This window comes from Haliotis rubra, unplaced genomic scaffold (genome assembly GCF_003918875.1).
Source record: "Haliotis rubra isolate DU_JTF1 unplaced genomic scaffold, ASM391887v1 Scf342, whole genome shotgun sequence".
Classification (NCBI taxonomy): domain Eukaryota; kingdom Metazoa; phylum Mollusca; class Gastropoda; order Lepetellida; family Haliotidae; genus Haliotis; species Haliotis rubra.
This window is the reverse complement of record NW_025767016.1, coordinates 907,527-934,559: the sequence shown is the minus strand read 5'-3', so window position 1 is coordinate 934,559 and position 27,033 is coordinate 907,527. Positions and strand designations below refer to the sequence as shown.

The following is a 27,033-nucleotide window of genomic DNA, read 5'->3' as shown; positions in this document are numbered from 1 at the left end:
ATCCTTCAGTATCCATGGTGATCTCACCTTAAAGCAATGCTGCTTCTCGTAATGCTTCCAGTCTGGGGGGAGGTCATCGTCATCCTCGTCTCCCTCATCCCCTTCTGCCTCTTCCACAACAGTGTCCTGCAATAAACAAGTGCACATGTACTTATCACCCATCTACTCGGGCCGGTGTTCACAAATATACCACCCTGATCTCTACTCATGTAAAGATCATATTGCAGCAGAGACATGTGCAAGCTGATTCGGACAGTAACAAGGTACCAATATCAAACAATCTGGTCTATATCTAAATCTGTTCTGGAATTGCTAAAGAAAACAGTGTAACATAAATATCAAAACAATTATATTTTCTACAAATGCTGGCTGAAAGACATACATATTTGACAACAAGTGATCTCATGATATACCCACCGGTACATCCACATCGGACGAAGTGACCTCATCATCGGTGTAGTCTAGTCGCCGTGACGATGCTGGCCGGGAGCGAGTCTTCAGCCGCTTCTTCTTGTAGCTGTATGCGAGGTATGGTGACTCTTCGTAGTTTGACTCATTAGAGAGTGCTGATATGTAGTCAGCCGCACGCAGCTCAATGTAGAAGTGGATCAATCCGTCCTCCACGAGGGAGTGCACAGTGTCAAACCGCTTCTCACCCACAAAATGCTTGCCATCATAATACAGTTTGAAGTTCTTTGTTTCACCATTAAACCTGAGAAGAGATAACATGGTTATTGAGTTGATTGACGGCAGTGAACACCATATCAGCAATATATCAGCAACAAGAATACTGATCCAGGTGCAACACTCAGTTATAGGTTGTACAACAACGCTGGTGGGTGGGACACATCACACAGCATCAACTGGACAGCCCTCTTTTATACAGCTCACTTATACAGAGTGATCTCAGGCCTACAATTATTGTATACCAACATTTAACTATCCCAGTTATGCAGATCTGAGGAGTCTCAACAGCACACACATCTCATCGTCACACATCATGGAGTTTGGAAGTAACTGAGTTACCGCCGATGTTCCCACCTGATTGCCAGTGTGAAGGCGTCGGGAGCGCGCTCACTCTTGCGGACGAGGTAACAGCCATCTCCATCACTCAACAACCGGTCTGCCTCATCACGGCTCACGTTGCCATGGAATCTAAAACACAAAAAGGCAAACATTCCTGTACTGTAAGGTTCACAAATTCATACAGTATCTGATACCTCAGAAACATGTTTCAGACATTGTGTTCATGGTTTGTGTTCAACATGATCAGTGAGGTCAGCATAGGGAACACATCTGGCGTGGGACATGAGAATTACTGCCATTCAAGAATTGTCAGACAATCATTGAAAACTAACTATTTCTTTACGGTTATGTTTCTACTGGACAGTGTTTAATTGTGGTTTGCAGGTTACAAGCATATTCTCAAAAAATATATTTGCTGTATTTTGGAATAATGGAAAGAGTATTTCAGAAAAGAACATCACTACAAAATTATATAACTCAACCTCAACAGTACTAGAATAACTGAGAATGTGTAATCACAAATACAACGTATGTTACATTTGACCACTTTCAGTACGCCTTTGTGTATTTACAGAAAATTACGGCTATTGAAAAATGCATCCTCCCTTGTTCTTCAACTGTCATGAACACAGAACCATGATACTATCACATTAAAACATTCTTCCAATGAATATATTTATAACCATGCTGGGGCTACTCTATCTTCACACGGTGCAGGGATTAACAGTATATGTCAGGTTGATATAGACGAGTTACAGTGAAATAATCAAAACAAGCTGAATCTTTCGCAGATTACTTTTGGTAATATGAAAGAATCATGTGCTTTTAAACTTCATGTCTGTCTGTCTGTCTGTCTGTCTGTCTGTCTCCGTATATATGTATGTATAGTCTGAGACATCTGCAACAAAGAGACAATCCAACACAAGCCCAGAAGCAGTCTATCTACCATGCTATGCTACCATTATGAGGCAGTGAAAAAACTCCCCAAAAGTTCACGCTAGCAACTGAAGTGAATCTGTAATTGAATAATTCTTCCATCAGTTAATTCTACTGAGGCAGCAGGAATGTCAGAGAAGCAATTCCGCCAATCAGTCTGCAGTGGGCTGGCACCATGTCGAGCACTTATGTGGTGTGACTCACAGGGAGAAGCAAGGGGAGGCAACTCCACCAGCAACAATTAGCAGCACATACATCAATCAATACACTACCGTGGAAAGATTAACAGCAGAACGTTATGCTCACATATTCAGAAAACAAATGCCAGAATTTATGATTAGGAATGCCTTGCAATGCTCTAACACTGAGAGCTGTTACTGATGGTTAGCAGGGCTGCATTGCTGCAAAGCAGTACTTGAAGTTGGAGTTAGGGAACATTGAAATGTAGCTGCTGTCATATGACACATGAGAAACAAGTAGTTTATTTAGGACAAAGACAGAAGTCCAGATAACCTGTGTATTTGCATAACAGATACAAATATATTATTACTATAGCCAATTCAGTTTTGAGTTTGTCCCATACAGAAATGAAAAACAGCAGTTGACGCATTATACAGTATGTTCAGACAAGTGATAACACGATACTTCATTTGACATGGTTTTACCATGCTCACAGCATTAATTTAACATGAGTGAGTGAGTGAGTGAGTTTACTTTTACGACGCACTCAGCAATATTCCAGCTATATGGCGGCGGTCTGTAAATAATCGAGTCTGGACCAGACAAAACAGTGATCAACAGCATGAGCATCGATCTGCGCAAGTGGTAACCGATGACATGTGTCAACCAAGCCAGCGAGCCTGACCACCCGATCCCGTTAGTCGCCTCTTACAACAAGCATGAGTTACTGAAGGTTCATTCTAACCCGGACCTTCACGGGAGACAAGCATGGGTTACTGAAGGTTCATTCTAACCCGGACCTTCACGGGAGACAAGCATGGGTTACTGAAGGTTCATTCTAACCCGGACCTTCACGGGTCACATGACACTGACCAGTGAACACATTCCTGTCAAGTTAAATATATCAGAATGGAGACTATCATCCTGACTGATGTAGAAATAACTTTCAAATTCAAGTAAAACATTGTTCGATATATTCCAGTGATCATGAATAATGAATTGAATTCATGAAGGAATACAGTTCACTTCACCGAATGAATCGTAACAGAACTAGTAATTACTCAGAATGGAGTTACATTAACTTCATGTTAGACAGTTAGGGCTGCACGCAAACAAATACAAATTAAAAATCACCCAAGACAGCTGTTTGAGCAGAATCATTTTGAAAAAAATGTGAACTCGTTGGTGTCGAAATACCCATGGGACATTGTGTCCATGTACACAGCCCTCTATCTCTGCTACACAAATGACTAATGTTTTCCTATTTGACTTCCTATCCAAAGTTACTTTCTGCTGCCAACCACTTGGACCGTGATCCAACAGCATGGTGCGCCATGACATGGGGGGGGATTTATCTCAACGTCCCACTTGACCATATTTCCTTAAAGGAAGTAGAAAAGTTACACTCGGAAAACAGTGTAGAAAATCATAACAACAGTCATGCTATCTGGAAACCAACTTCAGTCATGCCTGTTTGAGCACAGATTTTGTATAACTTCCTTGAATTGATTGAATTGACCAGTGTATGACTGACTTTCAAATATGACCATTTTTTCATCAAGGTGTAACCTACCTAGGGTCCAGAGTGAGGTCAACCCATGTAGGAGCGGTGTCTAACTAACCTAGATTCAGGAATGAATTCAACCCACACAGGGACGTCTAATTAACCTAGGGCATAGAGTGAGGTCAACCCATGTAGGAATGAGGTCTAACTAACCTAGAGTCCAGAGTGAGGTCAACCCACGTAGGAATGAGGTCTAACTAACCTTGAGTCCAGAGTGAGGTCAACCCATGTAAGAGGTGTATAACATAACTAGGGTTCAGAATGAGCTTCACTCCTGAAGGACTGATGTCTGACTAACCTAGGGACAAGCGTGAGGTCAACCCTGTTAGGAGTGAGGTCCAACTAACCTAGAGTCCAGAGTGAGGTCAACCCATGTAAGAATGAGGTCTAACTAACCTAGGGCATAGAGTGAGGTCAACCCACGTAGGAATGAGGTCTAACTAACCTTGAGTCCAGAGTGAGGTCAACCCATGTAAGAGGTGTATAACATAACTAGGGTTCAGAATGAGCTTAACTCCTGAAGGACTGATGTCTGACTAACCTAGGGACAAGGGTGAGGTCAACCCTGTTAGGAGTGAGGTCCAACTAACCTAGAGTCCAGATCAGGTAATCCCAGGATGGAATGACTTCTAACCCAGGATCCAGAGTCAGGTCAACCCAAGTAGGAGTACGGTATAACCAAGGTCAAGAGTTGGTATGAGGTCTAACTTAGTCTGTCTCACAACCACATTATTTTCCCTAATGCCTGGCCCTCCCTGCACTGCTAAAGCCCTAATTGAAGCAAGTCTAGATTTCCCCATGTCCTGGCGCTCCTTTTCAGTTAAAATGGTTTATTTGTTACTATCAAAATTATATATATTCAGGGACTAAGCTTTAGTCTAGGTCTACCTAAGCACGTACACAATAAGACCCAGTCTCCTCTCACACTGAGACATCCAACTAACACACAATGACCCTAGTGTTGGGAACTGGTTAAAATTTCATTATTGATGATTGGTTCATTAAAACCGATCAATCATCGAAAATAATTGGTTAGCGTCATTTATCAATTTTTTCTGGTTATGTTTGTTAATGCACAAATCATAAAAACAAAACATGTAGTTCTTTGGGGTTTTTTTTTCACAAAATGCATTTGACTAGCATGTTAGGAACATGAATTTCCTGGAGTCTTTAAGATAAACTCAATCATGACTTGGAACGAGCTTGTAGTGCTTACAAAATGTAACAGACAAAACCAACCTTGTGAAAAATATTGTTAATGCAAACAAGTGTTCCAAAATTGTTTGTGTTCGATTATGTGAACACATGATCGATTGCTTAGTCGTTTAGTCATTGCGACCAATCTTCGATTATTTCAATTAATCGCACTACTAGAAAAAGTAAATTACCCCAGGCTATACTCCCTAAAAACTATGAAATTGATCAAAAACAAATATATTTAAACACCAGATAAGAGGGAGTTTTAGCATTTCCACATGACTATGTAAACAGCAATGAAGAAGCAGTGCATACTACATGTCCACTAGGAATTGGTTTGGGCATGCTGTTTAACTCCGTACAGGCAGGTGTATACTCACTCTTTCCCATAGAAGGTTGGTCTGTTGGGTACCTGCAAACAAACAGACAAGTGTTTAGGAGTGACATTACACATTAAGTGCTTAAAAGTCTAGGCATGTCTTGTGGGCAAATATTTGCTAATCACACAGTATAATAAATCACAATGTGTGCTTTGTATTACATTCATTTTAATGGATTCAATTTTTACTGCGCAGCACTATGAATGTGAGCCTTCAAAGAGTGAACACAACAAACAGCACACAGCACCGTTATAATGATGTACTCCATATCTTTCACACATAAAGGAAATGTCACACATGGAAAGGCGCTATATAAATGGCCTATTATTATTATTATTACATAACAGGGTGAGGGTTTACAGATGCTTTCAGCTATCAATTTTTGACTGAAGAATAAACCCATGTCTAAATTGTGATATACCCTATACCATGAGTGAGTGAGTGAATGATTCAAGTAGACATAAGGGTGACATATAAACAGAACTACAAATATCTGCTGTTCTGTACAAGAGTTACTGTTTCATTTATAATGTGTACACATACTGAAGAGTGATATCTGTGAACCATTGCTACATTACTCTCATAATGGATTGTGGTACAAATATAATAACAAGCATGAATCCCATGGTACACATTTAATAACATGAATGTTATCCCATGGTATGCATGAATAACATGCATGTTTCCCATGGTATGCATGAATAACATGCATGTATCCCATGGTACATGTGTATTAACATGTATGTATTCCATGGTACATGTGTAATAACACGCATGTATCCCATGGTACATGTGTAATAACATGCATGTATCCCATGGCACATGTGTAAGAACATGCATGTATCCCATGGTACATGTGTAATAACATGCATGTATCCCATGGCACATGTGTAATAACATGTATCCCATGGTACATGTGTAAGAACATGCATGTATCCCATGGTACATGTGTAATAACATGCATGTATCCCTTGGTATGCATGTAATAACACACATGTATTCCATGCTATGTATTTAATAACATGCACATATCCATAGTTTGTAGTCCATACAGTCATATTTGAGAATACCATATCATGACATGTGTATCCCAGACATGGTACAAGCATGATACACAGCTGTATTTGTGACCTATGGTACATGTCATGACGTGTGTATCCCAGACATGGTACAAGCATGATACACAGCTCTATGTATTGTGACCTATGGTACAGGTCATGATGCGTACATGTCATGACATGTGTATCCCAGACATGGTACAAGCATGATACACAGCTCTATTTGTGACCTATGGTACATGTCATGACATGTGTATCAAGACATGGTACAAGCATGATACACAGCTCTATTTGTGACCTATGGTACATGTCATGACGTGTGTATCCCAGACATGGTACAAGCATGATACACAGCTCTATTTGTTACCTATGGTACATGTCATATACAGACATGTACAAGCATGATACACAGCTCTATTTGAACACATGTCATGATGTATCCCAGACATGTCAAGCATGATACACAGCTCTATTTGTGACCTATGGTACATGTCATGATTGTGTATCCCAGACATGGTACAAGCATGATACACAGCTCTATTTGTGACCTATGGTACATGTCATGACATGTGTATCCCAGCCAACACAGTGTATCCCAAACATGGTACAAACGCGCATGATAGCTCTATTTGTGACCCATGGTACATTGAAACAACATGTATGGTACACGTTATACCATGTAACAACCCAGAGGTATCTGTGAAGTATTGAACATTAAGTCTCATAACAACCCATACATGCATGGCCAACACATGGTACCTGTGAAGATTGAAACAAATGTTATACGGGACATGCAATAACCTGTATTTATACACAGGATTGTATCTCACCTCTTTCTGGCAGATTATCCGACGTGGTTTAGGAGCTTCTTGCTGAAGGGTATATACTGAAAGAGCAAGGTCAGATCAAATGTTTTATCTTGATAATGTTAATAACTAACATTGAGGTACGAGTTCATTTCAAGGAACAAATAATCAATCTCCTTTTCTAACTCTGGACCCGTACACCTTGGACCTTTTATATGAACAAGTAATGTAACATTAATTCATTCAAGTGAAGGAGGGGAGTTGTGTTTTTATGCCTTGTGTGCCATTTAACAGTAATAACATATTGTCAAGGATAGGAATGGATTTCACACATTCTAGCCATGTTTGGAATCATCCCTGCCTCTCCAGTGTGAGGAGTCCACTCTAAACACTTGACAATCCAGCCACCCACACATATGACATGACTCAGGGGACCAATGAATACACACGGTGCACTGCCTACAGAAGCTAGTTCCTGGTTCATCTCAGTGTTGTTGAAATGGACTTGGTAACTTATCTCACAATAATACAATATCTCATTACAAACTGTATGTACAATCTGGTCATGATAAGTTTCATTTCATACCTAATGCCAGAACATTTTAACCAGGTCGTGTAAATTAACAAAATTTATTTCATGTTTGACAGTTTCCTTGTGTTTCTCCAAGAATCTGGAGAATTATTAAAAACTGAATTGATTTCGAGTCTGGAATAATTTCACAAGAAAATCTAGACTGATGGGCTCTTATTGGTTCTATCTGGATCTTAATTTATGTGTTTGTAGATGTATGATCTTAGAGAAGATAACTATACTCCAGCAACTAAATGTTAGTTTAACAGTTTCCAGAAACACAAGAATTAAGCTACAAAACAGCAGGTGTTTGTGAGTGTGTGTGTGTGCACATGCATGTACATGTGTGTGTGCATAGTGTGGGTGGGGGTTGGGTTGCTGGGATGTGTGCGTATGTGTGGGTGGGGGTTGGGTTGCTTGGATGTGTGTATGTGTGGGTGGGGGTTGGGTTGCTGGGATGTGTGCGTGTATGTGTGGGTGGGGGTTGGGTTGCTGGGATGTGTGTGTGTATGTGTGGGGATTTGGTTTGCTGGAATGTGTGCATATGTGTGGGTGGGGGTTGGGTTGCTGGGATGTGTGCGTATGTGTGGGTGGGGTTGCTGGGATGTGTGCATATGTGTAGGTGAGGGTTGGGTTGCTGGGATGTGTGTGTATGTGTGGGGATTTGGTTGCTGGAATGTGTGCGTATGTGTGGGTAGGGGTTGGGTTGCTGGGATGTGTCGCGTATATGTGTGGGTGGGGGTTGGATTGCTGGGATGTGTGTATGTGTGGGTGGGGGTTGGAGTTGCTGGGATGTGTAATAGCGTATGTGTGGGTGGGGGTTGGGTTGCTGGGATGTGTGTGTATGTGTGTGGGATTGGGTTGCTGGGATGTGTGCATATGTGTGTGGAGTGGGGGTTGGAGTTGCTGGGATGTGTGCGTATGTGTGGCAAGGGGTTGGGTTGCTGGGATGTGTACATATGTGTGGGTGGGGTTGGGTTGCTGGGATGTGTGTGTATGTGTGGGTGGGGGGGTTTGGGTTGCTGGGATGTGTGCGTGAAGCATATGTGTATGTGTAGGGATTTGTGTTGCTGGGGGTTGCTGGATGTGTGCATATGTGTGGGTGGGGTTGGGTTGGGTTGCTGGGATGATAATGTGCGTGTATGTGTGTGTGGAGTTGGGAGTTGCTGGGATGTACTGCATGTATGCGTATGTGTGGAGTGGTGGGGTTGGGTTGCTAGGATATGTGTGTGTAGGAGTTGCTGGGATGTGTGTGTATGTGTGGAGGTAAGGAGTTAGGGTTGCTGGGATGTGTGCATATGTGTGGAGAATGTTTGCTAGGATGTGTATGTGGTAGGGGTTGGGTTGCTGGGATGTGTGCGTATGTGTGGGTGAGGGTTGGGTTGCTGGGATGTGTGTATATGTGTGGGTGGGGTTGGGTTGCTGGGATGTGTATATGTATATGTGTGGAGAGGGGGGTTGGATTGCTGGGATGTGTTGCGTATGTGTGGGTGGGGAGTTGGGTTGCTGGGATATGTGTGCATTATGTGTGGGTGGGGGGTTGGGTTGCTTGGATGTGTGCGATTGCTAGGATATGTGTGGGTGGGGGTTGGAGTTGCTGGGATATGTGCATATGTGTGGGAGGGGGTTGGGTTGTTAGGATGTATGCGTATGTGTGGGTAGAGGGTTGGGTTGCTGGGATGTGTGTGTATGTGTGGGGTGGGGGGTTGGGTTGCTGGGATGTGTGCATATGTGTGGGTGGGGAGTTAGGTTGCTGGGATGTGTGCATATATGTGGAGGTAGGGGTTGGGTTGCTGGGATGTGTGCATATATGTGTGGGTGGGGGTTGGGTTTTGCTAGAGATGTGTGTATGTGTGGTGGGGGCTGGGATGTGTGCATATGTGTTGGTGGGGTTGGGTTGCTGGGATGTGTGTGTATGTGTGGTGAGGGGTTGGGTTGCTGGGATGTGTGCGTATGTGTAGGGGTTGGGGTTGGGTTGCTGGGATGTGTGCGTATGTGTGGGTGGGGGCTGGGTTGCTGGGATGTGTGCGTATATGTGGGTGGGGGTTGGGTTGTTGGGATGTGTGCATATGTGTGGATGGGGGTTGCTGGGATGTGTGCATATGTGTGTAAAAGACTTTTGATTTATATAAAATCTGTCATAGCTTATGAGCTACAGAATCTCTTGTGACAAATAGCCAAGAGCCATTGTTGCCTTCATCACAAGAAAGATTCAAATCTATTCATGATAACAATATATGAAGCATCTTGCAACACTTATTAACGACATATTCAAGATGGTCACACGAGTGCAAAAGAATCTGCTTGTCAAGTAGCCTTGTAATAAGAAAAACATCACTAAGAGCGCTCTGATTTCTATATCGGAGTTTCCAGAAATGATTTAAGCTAATGTTCATGCTTCTCTTCTTAACATGATATAGTGATGACATACGAAATTTCAGAAAGTAAACCATCATCACCACAAGGCCTGGTTTAAATCCTTGTAAACATTACGATTCTATCTCACTACAGCATTTCATCGTCATTTTGATGGTAAAAGCATTCTCTAACATCATTCTCAAGTTTAATTCTGAATGATCAGCTTTTAAGGATCGTGGAGTTTTTAAAACAACATGTACTTAGCTACTGTAAAGTACTCTTGAAATTTTTAGTCCACCAGGAAAACGTACTTGGCCTTCCTGATCACTACAAGTTTCAAACTTACTTTGAACACTGTTGAATGAAGGCAAGATCAACTAAGAATTATAGCTTTTTGTCTTCATGAAAGGCCTTGAAATCAGTTAATCCTGCCCTCACAACCTACAGCTGTATATACGACACAAAACATGACTGTCCACAACATGACAAAGAGCTACACAAAACATATTGAGTTCCTTCAGCTGTTTGTCATGACAACACTTCCTGGTTAGCGTTGCCAATCAAACACAACTCAACAAGGGTGGTGGGGTAGCCTTGGGGTTCAACTGCTTGCTCAACATGCCAAAGACCAGGGTTCCCATTCCCATATGCATAGAATGTGTGAAACCATTTCTGGTTTCCCACTGTGATATTGCTGGAATATTGCTAAAAGTGGTGTAAAACCAAACTCACTCACTCACAACTCAACTTGTTGTCTACATATCACATGACAGGATCCTAAAACAAGTTGCATAGTGAGTGAGTGAGTGTGAGTTGGTGGGTGGGTGTTTGAGTGAGTGAGTGAGTGAGTGAGTGAGTGAGTGAGTGAGTGAGTGAGTGAGTGAGTGAGTGAGTGAGTGAGTGAGTGAGTGAGTGAGTGAGTGTGTGGAGTGAGAGGAGTGGGTGAGTAGAGTGGGTGGGTGGGAGGGTGGGATTTTAGTGGGTGGATGAGTGAGTGAGTGAGTGATTGAGTGGGTGGACTGACTGACTGACTGACTGAGTTTAGTTTTATGCCGCTTTTAGCAATATTCCAGCAATATCACGGCGGGGGACACCAGAAATGGGCTTAACACATTGTGCCCATGTGGGGAATCAAACCCGGGTCTTCGGCGTGACGAGCCAACGCTTTAACCACTAGGCTACCCCACGCCCTTGAGTGGGTGGAGTGTGTGGAGTGAGTGAGGAGTGAGTGAGTGAGTGAGTGAGTGGGTGGGTGGGTGGGTGAGTGAGTGGGTGGGTGGGGGTGGGTGGAGAGGGTGGGATTTTAGTGGGTGGATGGATGTGTGAGAACCATTTCTGGTTTCCCACTGTGATATTGCTGGAATATTGCTAAAAGTGGTGTAAAACCAAACTCACTCACTCACAACTCAACTTGTATACACATCACATGACAGGATCCTAAAACAAGTTGCAGTGAGTGAGTGAAGAGTGAATGGGTGGTGTGAGTGAGTGAATGAGTGAGTGAATGAGTGAGTGAGTGAGTGAGTGTGGGTGGGAGTGAGTGAGTGAGTGAGTGAGTAGAGTGGGTGGGTGGTTGAGTGAGTGAGTGGGGGTGGAGTGGGTGGGTTAGTGGGTGGTGAGTGAGTGAGTGAGTGATTGAGTGGGTGGAGTGAGTTTAGCGAGCACTCAGTAGCTATATGGGGCTGTAAATAATCGAAGTCTGGACCAGACAATGAGTGATCAACAGCATGAGCATCGAGTGGGAACCGATGACAGTGTCAACCAAGTCAGCGAGCCTGGGTGGTCAACCATAGTCAGTGGGTGGGTGGGGTGGGAGTGGGTGGGATTTTTAGTGAGTGGATGGTGAGTGAGTGAGTGAGTAAGGAGTGAGTCGCACTCAGCAATATTCTGCGTGGGGCGAGTGAGTGGGTGGGGCATGGAGAGGGTGGGATATTTATAAATAATCCTCCAGGACTAGCTATAATCAGGAGTCGAAGTGGAGTGAGTGAGTGAGTGAGTGAGTGTGAGTGAGTGAGTGAGTGAGTGAGTGCTGCCTTCAACAGCATTCCAGTCATATTACAAAGTGTTACCTTAATCATGTTAATGATGGAGGGAAGCCCTAACTGATGCAGCTCTCACGTTTACCAATTTGTTGCAAACCATGAGCAAGGGTATGGTCAGACAAACCTAGAAAAATAATTGGAGCAAAGTGGGATCTACACAATCTACCAGGTCATCAAATGACCACCACTCCATTAAGACCCCTTCACAGGTTGCTGGGGACCTATTTACCACCAAGGTTCCCCTGTGTATTAACAGATAAGGTACCAGGACGGAAGGAAGAAGAGGGTTGTAGCAATACTCACGGTATGTCTTCCATGTGGGCAGTGGCTGACTTTCCTCTCCATCTGCAAGAATAGTAACATAATCATAATTACGTGGACGCCGACGGTTACGGTTCGAGCTCTCCCGGCGACACACAGATCCTAAATCCATAGCTTATTTGTTGACAGCAATACCTTCACATAGCTATACTGTCCAATACAAATGAGTGTTGCTACAAACAAAACTTCAAACACAGCTAGTCCCCAATGTCAGGTCTTGGTAAGTTCCAACACAGTCCAGCAGTCAACAATCTATATGTGTCTTAAAACACAACTTGTCACAACCAAGACACTAGTCAAATCAAAACGTCTTAAGCACAGAGTTCCTCCTACTGTGTGTGTGAAGTACAGGTATGAAGCGCGGAAGGAACGCTGTAAGAATGGCGAGTTTCCTGGTTGTGGGTACACTGATCGCTAATGATACTCTCAGTCATGAACTGCATCTCATGTTCCGGCCTATGACCTAGAACACAGTGCTGGATCACAATGGCGAGATTTACTTCCTGCATGCCAAGCTACATACTCTCTACACCATTAAAGATTGGTCAGTCAGTCGTGTCTCACTATCTGAAATGTGTACTGTTTATGGAGGTTCTAAATCAGGTCAAGTGTACAAAGCTGCTGGGCATCAAGATAAATGAATACAAAGTCGATTTTTACTTCCTGATGAAGATTAAACATTTAACCATTTACATCCAGCATGCACACAAAATGTGATAACACACAAAACAAATACCATTCCACCATCCTTGTTCAACAAAGTAATTATTGTGATATTGCAACCTATTACACATAGATTTCAAACACAAAACCCACTGGAGGATTAAAGATATTTATGTGACTGATTGTTGTGTTGTTAGTGTTGAAGTGGTGAAGAAAGCTCAGCTTCCTGTCTTCCCAGAGTGCACTGCCTTGCATCAGGGATTACCCAGTTGGCCATCACCGATCAGACTTCCTCCCCGTGGTGACCCTCCCCTGAGGCGACCCTGCGGCGATAACTACACTCCTGTTGTCTACAACAACAACAACAACAACCAAGCCAGTCTGTACACAGGTATATACAGTCATCCATTCTCATGCTTCACTGAACAGGCAATAAAAGTGGTTTCTACAGTCATTGTAAAATGGACCTAAATCATCACTGAAACTATTTTTCCATAATACATGCTTCCTATACTTGTACCTCTCTACTTGTACCAGTATGAAGGCCCTACCATGGGTGGGTCACTGTGAGGCATTAGTAGGGGAGCCGGGACACTCCTACACCCTCTGAAGCAGGCAGGGCAGGGGTGACAAGGAAATATGTGGCAAGGAATATTTCACCAACATTCCATGAAGATCTTCACTGCATCTACTGACTAGGGATGTCACGATACATTAGTTTCATGAATCGATACGTATCACGATACCCATGTCACGATTCGATACATATCACGATACCTATTTTCACAGGATTATTGCGTAAAATTAGTTAGTTTTCAACATAAATATTCCATATAATTTATAACATATTTAAACCGATATTTTCAAAACTAAATATTGATACAGTTTTGAAATTGAATGTATCGATAATTGTATCATCTTAGAAAGGTATCGATGCATCGATGTATCGTGGCATCCCATCTACTGACTTTATTAGTACTATATAGAACAAATTTTATGGATAACAACTTCTTGTTATCCATAAAGTTTGTTCTATATTGTACTTCCCAACTTCTAAAATGCCACTCAAAGAAATTATTAGTACTGTTCTGAATAGTCACATTTCATTGATACACTTTCATCAGTACCCAAATCAATTCGTTTGAACCGTTTTCATAGCATCAATGTCATTATAATGTTTGGGCTTAAAGTTTTCATGCCTTTTCCATGTTTGTTTCTATATAATGTTTTTGTATTTTAACATCCTTCTAGAAAGATCTTAAACACTGATCTGTTAATCATCTTACTTATTTATCACTCGGTCAGCAAAAAATGTGGCCTAAACATTCAATGTGAACATATTTAAGAAAATACAAAATTATACTTTTAGATTAGTACTGCAATTGAGGAAACACAAATCTTAACCTGACAAGACACCAAATGATACAGTAAGATATACAAACAACATTGTCAAAAGCCAATTTATATTTTTTCCAAATTGTAAGCATTTTAGGGTTTTTTAAGATGGCTTGTTTCATAAACCAACAAAATGAAAATGTAAGGTCTGATCTTATCACTTGTTGCTGGACTCCAAGGTAAAACAGCCTTGCTCTTAACCCACGACTACATTGACAGTACACCTGATGCTGAGCTCATCAAAGGGTCTACTTCTCTAGGGAAGCAGCTCATTTATAGAGAACAGTGATAAAATCACACTGTGTCATGTGCACCTCCACTATATACAAAACAATTTTACTTGAAAGGCCCTTGAAAATACTTTTAAACGACGTGAAATCCTGCTCACACCCAATTCCACCCTACACTGCTGCCATAGTTTTATTTTGAATTTACTTCCAGGAATAGTCATCAGTTTAAATGCAAACCTAACCTTTGTTAGTGTGTGTCTATGTGTGTAAACTCTACTACCACACTGCAAAGATGAGAACTAGTACCTATGGTAACTGTCCAATGACACACAGTCTTCACAACCTGCACACTAGTAACTATGCCAACTCTCTCCCTGTACATGTCCTGCAGGCTAGTAACTATGCCAACTCTCTCCCAGTACATGTCCTGTAGGCTAGTAACTATGCCAACTCTCTCCCTGTACATGTCATGTAGGCTAGTAACTATGCCAACTGTCCCCCAGTACATGTCCTGTAGGCTAGTAACTATGCCAACTCTCTCCCTGTACACGTCCTGTAGGCTAGTAACTATGCCAACTCTCTCCCTGTACACATCATGCAGGCTAGTACCTATGCCAACTCTCTCCCTGTACACTTCCTGTAGGCTAGTAACTATGCCAACTGTCTCCCAGTACACGTCCTGTAGGCTAGTAACTATGCCAACTCTCACCATGTACATGTCCTGTAGGCTAGTAACTATGCCAACTCTCTCCCTGTACACATCATGTAGGCTAGTAACTATGCCAACTCTCTCCCTGTACACTTCCTGTAGGCTAGTAACTATGCCAACTGTCCCCCAGTACATGTCCTGTAGGCTAGTAACTATGCCAACTGTCTCCCAGTACCCGTCCTGTAGGCTAGTAACTAAGCCAACTCTCTCCCTGTACACATCATGTAGGCTAGTAACTATGCCAACTATCTCCCTGTACACATCATGTAGGCTAGTCACTATGCCAACTGTCCCCCAGTACATGTCCTGTAGGCTAGTAACTATGCTAACTGTCTCCCAGTACCCGTCCTGTAGGCTAGTAACTAAGCCAACTCTCTCCCTGTACACATCATGTAGGCTAGTAACTATGCCAACTATCTCCCTGTACACGTCATGTAGGCTAGCAACTATGCCAACTGTCCCCCAGTACATGACCAGCAGGCTAGTAACTATGCCAACTCTCTCCCTGTACACATCATGCAGGCTAGTAACTATGCCAACTCTCTCCCTGTACACTTCCTGTAGGCTAGTAACTATGCCAACTGTCCCCCAGTACACGTCCTGTAGGCTAGTAACTATGCCAACTCTCACCATGTACAAGTCCTGTAGGCTGGTAAAAATGCCCACTGTCTCCCTGTACACATCATGTAGGCTAGTAACTATGCCAACTGTCCCCCAGGACATGTCCTGTAGGCTAGTAACTATGCCAACTCTCACTATGTACACATCATGTAGGCTAGTAACTATGCCAACTCTCTCCCTTTACACATCATGTAGGCTAGTAACTATGCCAACTGTCCCCCAGTACATGTCCAGCAGGCTAGTAACTATGCCAACTCTCACCATGTACACATCATGTAGGCTAGTAACTATGCCAACTATCTCCCTTTACACATCATGTAGGCTAGTAACTATGCCAACTGTCCCCCAGTACACGAAATGCTGCTAGTAACTATGCCAACTCTCTCCCTGTACACATCATGAAGGCTAGTAACTATGCCAACTGTCCCCCAGTACATGTCCTGTAGGCTAGTAACTATGCCAACTCTCTCCCTGTACACGTCATGTATGCTAGTAACCATGACAACTGTCCCCCAGTACACGTCCTGTAGGCTAGCAACTATGACAACTGTCCCCCTGTACATGTCCTGTAGGCTAGTAACTATGCCAACTGCCTCCCAGTACATGTCCTGTAGGCTAGTAACTATGCCAACTGCCTCCCAGTACATGTCCTGTAGGCTAGTAACTATGACAACTGTCCCCCAGTACACGTCCTGTAGGCTAGTAACTATGCCAACTCTCACAATGTACATGTCCTGTAGGCTAGTAACTATGACAACTCTCCCAGTACATGTCCTGTAGGCTAGTAACTATGCCAACTCTCTCCCTGTACATGTCCTGTAGGCTAGTAACAATGCCAACTCTCTCCCTGTACACATCATGCAGGCTAGTAACTATGCCAACTCTCTCCCTGTACATGTCCCGCAGGCTAGTAACTATGCCAACCCTCTTCCTGTACACATCATGTAGGCTAGTAACTATGCCAACTCTCTCCCTGTACATGTCCTGTAGGCTAGTAACTATGCCAACTCTCTTCCAGTACACATCATGTAGGCTAGTAACTATGCCAACTTCCATCCCTGTACATGTCCTGTAGGCTAGTAACTATGCCAACTCTCTCCCTGTACACGTCCTGTAGGCTAGTAACTATGCCAACTGTCTCCCAGTGCATGTCATGTACGCTAGTAACTATGCCAACTCTCTCCCTGTACACATCATGCAGGCTAGTAACTATGCCAACTCTCTCCCTGTACACGTCCTGTAGGCTAGTAACTATGCCAACTGCCTCCCAGTACATGTCATGTAGGCTAGTAACTATGCCAACTCTCTCCCTGTACACATCATGCAGGCTAGTAAATATGCCAACTCTCTCCCTGTACATGTCATGTAGGCTAGTAACTATGCCAACTCTCTCCCTGTACATGTCCCGCAGGCTTGTAACTATGCCAACTCTCTTCCAGTACAAGTCATGTAGGCTAGTAACTATGCCAACTCTCTCCCTGTACATGTCCTGTAGGCTAGTAACTACGCCAACTATCTCCCTGTACATGTCCTATAGGCTAGTAACTATGCCAACTGTCCCCCAGTACACGTCCTGTAGGCTATTGACTATGCCAACTCTCTCCCTGTACACATCATGAAGGCTAGTAACTATGCCAACTCTCTCCCTGTACATGTCATGTAGGCTAGTAACTATGCCAACTCTCTCCCTGTACACATCATGCAGGTTAGTAACTATGCCAACTCTCTCCCTGTACACATCATGCAGGTTAGTAACTATGCCAACTCTCTCCCTGTACACTTCCTGTAGGCTAGTAACTATGCAAACTGTCTCCCAGTACATGTCCTGTAGGCTAGTACCTATGCCAACTCTCTCCCTGTACACATCATGTAGGCTAGTAACTATGCCAACTCTCTCCCTGTACACATCATGTAGACTAGTAACTATGCCAACTCTCGCCCAGTACATGTCCAGCAGGCTAGTAACTATGCCAACTCTCTCCCTGTACACGTCCTGTAGGCTAGTAACTATGCCAACTGTCTCCCAGTACATGTCCTGTAGGCTAGTACCTATGCCAACTCTCTCCCTGTACACGTCATGTAGGCTAGTAACTATGCCAATTCTCTCCCTGTACACGTCATGTAGGCTAGTAACTATGCCAACTCTCGCCCTGTACACTTCCTGTAGGCTAGTAACTATGCCAACTGTCTCCCAGTACATGTCATGTAGGCTAGTAACTAGTAACTATCTCTCTCCCTGTACATGTCATGTAGGCTAGTACCTATGCCAACTCTGTCCCTGTACACATCATGTAGGCTAGTAACTATGCCAACTGTCTCCCAGTACATGTCATGTAGGCTAGTAACTATGCCAACTCTCCCTGTACATGTCATGTAGGCTAGTAACTATGCTAACTCTCTCCCAGTACATGTCATGTAGGCTAGTAACTATGCCAACTCTCTCTCCCTGTACATGTCATGTAGGCTAGTAACTATGCCAACTGTCTCCCTGTACATGTCCTGTAGGCTAGTAACTATGCCAACTCTCTCTCCTGTACACATCATGTAGGCTAGCAACTATGCCAACTGTCTCCCTGTAAATGTCATGTAGGCTAGTATGCCAACTCTCTCCCCTGTACATGTCATGGCTAGTAACTGTCTAGTACATGTCTCATGTAGGCTAGTAACTATGCCAACTCTCTCCCTGTACATGTCATGTAGGCTAGTAACTATGCCAACTCTCTCCCTGTACATGTCATGTAGGCTAGTAACTATGCCAACTCTCTCCCTGTACACATCATGCAGGCTAGTAACTATGCCAACTCTCTCCCTGTACACTCCTGTAGGCTAGTAACTATGCCAACTGTCTCCCAGTACATGTCCTGTAGGCTAGTAACTATGCCAACTCTCTCTGTCCTGTACACTATGCAACTCTCTCATGTAGGCTAGTAACTATGCCAACTCTCTCCCTGTACACATCATGTAGGCTAGTAACTATGCCAGCTCTCTCCCCTTACACATCATGTAGGCTAGTAACTATGCCAACTCTCTACCAGTACATGTCATGCAGGCTAGTAACTATGCCAACTCTCTCCCCTGTACACGTCCTGTAGGCTAGTAACTATGTCAACTCTCTCCTGTACACACTTCCTGTAGGCTAGTAACTATGCCAACTGTCTCCCAGTACATGTCATGTAGGCTAGTAACTATGCCAACTCTCTCCCTGTACATGTCATGTAGGCTAGTACCTATGCCAACTCTCTCCCTGTACATGTCATGTAGGCTAGTAACTATGCCAACTGTCTCCCAGTACATGTCCAGCAGGCTAGTAACTATGCCAACTCTCTCCCTGTACACGTCCTGTAGGCTAGTAACTATGCCAACTGTCTCCCAGTACATGTCCTGTAGGTTAGTACCTATGCCAACTCTCTCCCTGTACACGTCATGTAGGCTAGTAACTATGCCAACTCTCTCCCTGTACACGTCATGTAGGCTAGTAACTATGCCAACTCTCGCCCTGTTCACTTCCTGTAGGCTAGTAACTATGCCAACTGTCTCCCAGTACATGTCATGTAGGCTAGTAACTATGCCAACTCTCTCCCTGTACATGTCATGTAGGCTAGTACCTATGCCAACTCTGTCCCTGTACACATCATGTAGGCTAGCAACTATGCCAACTGTCTCCCAGTACATGTCATGTAGGCTAGTAACTATGCCAACTCTCTCCCTGTACATGTCCTGTAGGCTAGTAACTATGCCAACTCTCTCCCAGTACATGTCCTGTAGGCTAGTAACTATGCCAACTCTCTCCCTGTACACATCATGTAGGCTAGCAACTATGCCAACTGTCTCCCAGTACATGTCATGTAGGCTAGTAACTATGCCAACTCTCTCCCTGTACATGTCATGTAGGCTAGTAACTATGCCAACTGTCTCCCAGTACATGTCATGTAGGCTAGTAACTATGCCAACTCTCTCCCTGTACACTTCCTGTAGGCTAGTAACTATGCCAACTGTCTCCCAGTACATGTCATGTAGGCTAGTAACTATGCCAACTCTCTCCCTGTACATGTCATGTAGGCTAGTACCTATGCCAACTCTCTTCCTGTACACATCATGTAGGCTAGTAACTATGCCAACTGTCTCCCAGTACATGTCCAGCAGGCTAGTAACTATGCCAACTCTCTCCCTGTACACGTCCTGTAGGCTAGTACCTATGCCAACTCTCTCCCTGTACACGTCATGTAGGCTAGTAACTATGCCAACTCTCTCCCTGTACACATCATGTAGGCTAGTAACTATGCCAACTCTCTCCCTGTACACATCATGTAGGCTAGTAACTATGCCAACTCTCGCCCAGTACATGTCATGCAGGCTAGTAACTATGCCAACTCTCTCCCTGTACACGTCCTGTAGGCTAGTAACTATGTCAACTCTCTCCCTGTACACTTCCTGTAGGCTAGTAACTATGCCAACTGTCTCCCAGTACATGTCATGTAGGCTAGTAACTATGCCAACTCTCTCCCTGTACATGTCATGTAGGCTAGTACCTATGCCAACTCTCTCCCTGTACATGTCATGTAGGCTAGTAACTATGCCAACTGTCTCCCAGTACATGTCCAGCAGGCTAGTAACTATGCCAACTCTCTCCCTGTACACGTCCTGTAGGCTAGTAACTATGCCAACTGTCTCCCAGTACATGTCCTGTAGGTTAGTACCTATGCCAACTCTCTCCCTGTACACGTCATGTAGGCTAGTAACTATGCCAACTCTCTCCCTGTACACGTCATGTAGGCTAGTAACTATGCCAACTCTCAGCGCCCTGTTCACTTCCTGTAGGCTAGTAACTATGCCAACTGTCTCCCAGTACATGTCATGTAGGCTAGTAACTATGCCAACTCTCTCCCTGTACATGTCATGTAGGCTAGTACCTATGCCAACTCTGTCCCTGTACACATCATGTAGGCTAGCAACTATGCCAACTGTCTCCCAGTACATGTCATGTAGGCTAGTAACTATGCCAACTCTCTCCCTGTACATGTCCTGTAGGCTAGTAACTATGCCAACTCTCTCCCAGTACATGTCCTGTAGGCTAGTAACTATGCCAACTCTCTCCCTGTACACATCATGTAGGCTAGCAACTATGCCAACTGTCTCCCAGTACATCATGTAGGCTAGTAACTATGCCAACTCTCTCCCTGTACATGTCATGTAGGCTAGTAACTATGCCAACTCTCTCCCAGTACATGTCATGTAGGCTAGTAACTATGCCAACTCTCTCCCTGTACACTTCCTGTAGGCTAGTAACTATGCCAACTGTCTCCCAGTACATGTCATGTAGGCTAGTAACTATGCCAACTCTCTCCCTGTACATGTCATGTAGGCTAGTAACTATGCCAACTCTCTTCCTGTACACATCATGTAGGCTAGTAACTATGCCAACTGTCTCCCAGTACATGTCCAGCAGGCTAGTAACTATGCCAACTCTCTCCCTGTACACGTCCTGTAGGCTAGTAACTGCCAATGCCAATGTCTCCCTCCCTGTACATGTCCATGTAGGCTAGTAACTATGCCAACTCTCTCCCTGTACACATCATGTAGGCTAGTAACTATGCCAACTCTCTCCCTGTACACGTCATGTAGGCTAGTAACTATGCCAACTCTAGCCCTGTACACTTCATGTAGGCTAGTAACTATGCCAACTCTCTCCCTGTACATGTCATGTAGGCTAGTAACTATGCCAACTCTCTCCCTGTACATGTCATGTAGGCTAGTAACTATGCCAACTCTCTCCCTGTACACATCATGTAGGCTAGTAACTATGCCAACTGTCTCCCAGTACACATGTCCTGTAGGCTAGTAACTATGCCAACTCTCTCCCTGTACATGTCCTGTAGGCTAGTAACTATGCCAACTCTCTCCCTGTACACATCATGTAGGCTAGTAACTATGCCAACTCTCTCCCTGTACACATCATGTAGGCTAGTAACTATGCCAACTGTCTCCCAGTACATGTCATGTAGGCTAGTAACTATGCCAACTCTCTCCCTGTACACATCATGTAGGCTAGTAACTATGCCAACTGTCTCCCAGTACATGTCATGCAGGCTAGTAACTATGCCAACTCTCTCCCTGTACACATCATGTAGGCTAGTAACTATGCCAACTGTCTCCCAGTACATGTCATGTAGGCTAGTAACTATGCCAACTCTCTCCCTGTACACATCATGTAGGCTAGTAACTATGCCAACTGTCTCCCAGTACATGTCATGTAGGCTAGTAACTATGCCAACTCTCTCCCTGTACACGTCCTGTAGGCTAGTAACCATGCCAACTGTCTCTGATCTCCTTTCAAAGAGGCCAGTAACTGTGCCATCACCTTAAAACTATACACAGAGCACTTGTTGTCCACTCCACCCCAGGTATTCCTCAATGCAACCAAGTTTAACCGTTTCCAGCATGTTTTTAGCATGGTAAGAGGTGATCTAGAACTGACAAATCTTTCAACATTGGAGTTTGGGACGACAGGTTAAGTGTCCACAAGGGAGACAACTCTTCAAGTAAATAAATTATATAAAACCATGGCTCCTCCATGGTTGTACTACATTATCTGACTTATTACTAACAATATGTCCTCAACATTACGAAAACATATTTATGTGACATAAATATGCTCAAGTTGGTCCAATATGAATTGTATATTAGCCCAGGGACTTGCATTTCTTAAGCCAAGTCACCAAAGAGTGAAATACATATGCCAAAGGCACAATGAATATATTTCATGTGTATCATGCAGTTGTGACTCACTTTTCAACCAAATTCTCAAATTAGACTTCTTAAAAATTCCAGTTCATTTTAATGTAGTAATATCTGATGATATGACCTTTTTGAGATACACTGATAACTTTTTCTCAATGAACATTGCACGAAACTCAATGTTAACATAGCTCATAATTTGGGAAAATATTAACTCTAATAAATCATAATACGGAAACAGGGTTTTACATGATGCAAATAAGTGAATTCAGTTCACATAAACTTTATGAATCGGGGTGGAAATAACTTTAAAATTGCTAGTGTACTCCGGTACAGTGGCACATGTAAAATCACTTGCCCTGATAATTTTTCCACTATACCAGCCATTTTCTTGTTGATTTTTTAAATAAACAACATAATTAACATTGGAAAGTCAACTGGACACCGGTACAGTGTGATATACAAATTTGCTTGGCTGACAGAAAAAAACACTGGACTCGGACATTGGGCAATGGGTTATTTCCACCCTTGAAAATGGGTTCAGAAAAATGTGTATGGCATACCATGTGACTCACAATAATATACCATGCCAAATTCTCAACAAGAATTATGAAGTTCCTGCTTGTGACATAATCATTACACTTTCAAGTACAGTGCACTAACCTATTTCATTACTTTACATGCACTTAAATACAATATGACTGAAATTACAATCTGGAGCCTTCATTTCAAGGTAAAACCTTGTGGAACAAAATTTCTTTTCCCAATTTGCCTGCCATGTGTAGTTAAAAATTCCTGAAATAATTACTCATAAAAATTTCAATAACGGTTGGTAAACTAGTTGCACTGTCTGCTACTGTTGCACAGACAGAACTCACAATGCACACAAAATACAACTGTGGTCATCATTGGCTCCAGGAGAAATCAGAACAGGTTGGGACGCCAAGTCCAAATGTAATTTGAAAGAAATATAACTAAATAATTGATAAGATGTTATATTTTGTCTTGAAGTTTTGTTAGGTAGAATGGGTTATTTCCGGATTTTCAGACTCAAACATTATGCATATACATATGAAATCAAGTTACGCATTCCCAAGAATTGGAGTGGTTATAACATGTCCAGATAATGTCTGACCTAACACAACTTAAAGGTCACATGCAACGTAAAACACAACTTTGCAGATTCTGATACCTTTCGGTATGGACTTACCGAAACAAATCATCAAAAATGCAAATTCAACTTATAAAGTTGAAAAATAATGCGATGAAAAAAACCGCGCGAAATCGGAGTTCAAACGATTTTCTAATTTTCCCCCGACTTTTCGGGGGAAAACTGGTTTCAACAGCTGGGCTGCGCTCATAGCACATGCCCAGTGAAATAGGTTCGCGCAACTTGGAAGCGGGCTGTCCGGTGAATACTCGGTGAAGGCTTTGGTGTTTACTTTCCTAATGTTTTGTTGCACACCCACCCGCTCTGACTGGGTTCGGTATCCCGGCTGCTTCGTTTCTTGGGAAGTAAACCCAAGTACACAATATTGCACTTTTGATTTGCGATTGTACGCTTATAATTTTGTTTATATGTTTTTTCATAACCAGCAATGTATATTATATGTCATGAATAAGTGATAATTGTGTTTTAATTATGTTTGATTTTTTGGTTGCATGTGACCTTTTACAGTAAAGATGGGAAGTCAATGTCAAAGGTATGACAATTGCTAATAGAATTTAAGAATTTTACTTTTTAGCCCTATGATATTATCACTTTTTAGACAAGTAACGTTTTTCTACCACGGTAAATAACGATAATAACAGCATTGCATAAGATAAGTACAAGATGTTTTTAATCACTCAGTCCACATATTTGTGTTTCAAAACTGTAGTGTAGGTGGTCGAAAATATTTTTAAATGTCAACCCTTCATCTTTTAGTTCTATGGCAGTGATAAGCACCACAAACAAGTAATATTAGGGCCTATCACAATGTATGTGACCCCTGTAAATATTTACATCGTTTTCATTGTGCAAACATAAGACAACAAACTAAAGTGAAACTTTGGACTGACCTAGTTAACCAATACCACAAACACACTCCTACATGAGCACAATATACAATATACACAGCATGACACTTGTTACAACCAGGAAGTTCTCTTATGTGTATCTTGAATGTCATCAAACAGTTGTGGTAATTGTACGCAACAACAGCATAGCCAGATGAAATCAGTCATTTACAACATATTACACTGCCCAATTGTGTTCAGTATTTACAGAACTAACTTTCTCAGGAGTAGCATCATCACTGATGATAAACGTGTAAACATGAATACATTGATTCACGTTTAATACATTTATATTGATTTACATGAAGGAATTCCATCAAGTTCAGCTGTAGGCAGTTCGTATTTTTTGTATCTGTTGCTAGACATGGTACCTAACTGCAGTGTCCGCGGTAGGGAAAAAGCTTTGCGTTCCTAAAACACATAGCCCCAAGAATCTTGCGCGTGCATACACCGCACTTGTATGCCCGAGCCAGAAAGCGACGAGGTGTCTTGGAATACTCTGAGCACCCCCCCACACACACACAAAATTATGAAATTTAGACGTCATTACCTTGCATTACAGAGCATGTTGTCAACATCCGCAAGTCAAATTAGCTGTGAGAAACTTTATCTTATTTTGTTCTATCCTTTGGGAAAATACGTTTTTCGGTTACTTGTTCTCAGAAACAAAATGCTTTGCATGCAGAACATGCAGGTAGAAAATATTGTGCGTGAAATGTAGATTTATTTGCGTGAAACACGTAGGTTTTTGCATTAATGCGAACACTGAACAGTTATATTGTAATGACTCAAACTACGATAATTTGTCTGTTATTTGTCAGCACTGTTGAAGCAATGTTACATGAAATTGTAAACAACTGGATCTGAAACCAGTATATACGGCTGATAATGAGCAAAAATCCATGGCATCAGGATAAGCTGACCCTCAATAAGCTGCTTCATGACAAGCATATACCTTGGTGATGAGTGATTCTAACCTGAAATTTCCATTGACAGCATGCAACACAACTAAATAACAGTATATCTGGAAAGTCATGGAAAAGGAAGAAAAACATGCAATAAATTTCATACCGCCATGACATCCTGGACTGCTTCATGAAAATGTGCTGATAAGAAATGCATGACTGTCTTTCAACAATTACCCAACTCTCAATAGTTTCAACAGCCGTATATATTTTCTGACATATATTATGGGAGATTTCCTGGCTACAAATCTGAAACTTGTTAACATTTTTCGGTTGAATCATGAATGGGCAATATCACTTTGAGGACCAATTAGAAGACAAAGGTGAAGGCACTTCATGGGGTGGCAGGATATATTCTGTGTTAGCCAATTCATGAAATGTGTTGCTGACAGTTTCCTGTTTGTTTGCTAGCATCGTACATTTATTCATGTTTACATTGTTGCATTCAGAGCACTTTGAAACAACGGTCTTGCTCCCTTAGTGGTGTTGGCTGTAATATTATAAAATATAAATATAAAAAAATGCAGCCAAATTGGCATCATCAGCCCTTACAACATCCACAAATGGCACATTTGTAATTAATTAACAAAACTCGGAATATGACGGAATTAACAGAAAGATACACTGAAAACAAATTGTCAGGATACTGAGACAAATACATATAGTTAAAATATTTACTGAGATCACAAAAAAAGTATTTTCTGACAGGAGCTTATCTGAATCTCATCAACTCCACTGACATGCTTTACGACGTGATCCCAACACAATCCACTGCAGCATCGCTGCTCCATGCAAATCAATAATTATGTCATCCACTAGATATTGCACAGAAATATTTCAATTATAATTGCTGAACGATGCTGGTGTAATTCTTGGTTGAAATGATGTTTTAGAAAATGCCGGGTTTTTTCGGGCCGAGATTTATCAAGTCAGAAAAGACAATGCATTACAAGAACCATACGGACGATCACGGCATATATGTACTCCTAACTTCGTGAGTCGCTGACAGCCCGTCTTAACAAGATTTCCAGCGATTACGTTTGTTTTCCTTGCATATGAAGCTTATATGAATAAACACTCACCATGCATCTTTGACTCAAAATGAGTCAGTCCAGAGATATTGAGAAACTCACAGGAGATTATCCAGGTTTAACAAAGAATATTGATAACACTGACACCGTCTCTCCATCATAATACTGCAAGTGGTAAGCAGGTGCC

General features: G+C 42.5%; 1 protein-coding gene across 1 annotated transcript in view; it reads right to left on the bottom strand.

Annotated features, from left to right (window-relative positions):
• Positions 1-27,033, bottom strand: part of LOC124284704 (N-chimaerin-like) — a 36,990-nt gene extending 9,957 nt beyond the window's left edge. Inside the window, 7 exon segments of the mRNA XM_046720811.1 lie at positions 28-126; positions 418-712; positions 1,042-1,155; positions 5,284-5,315; positions 7,172-7,227; positions 12,422-12,463; positions 26,898-27,033. Of these exon segments, the coding sequence (XP_046576767.1) occupies positions 28-126; positions 418-712; positions 1,042-1,155; positions 5,284-5,315; positions 7,172-7,227; positions 12,422-12,463; positions 26,898-26,904 (645 nt within the window). The 5' untranslated portion in view covers positions 26,905-27,033.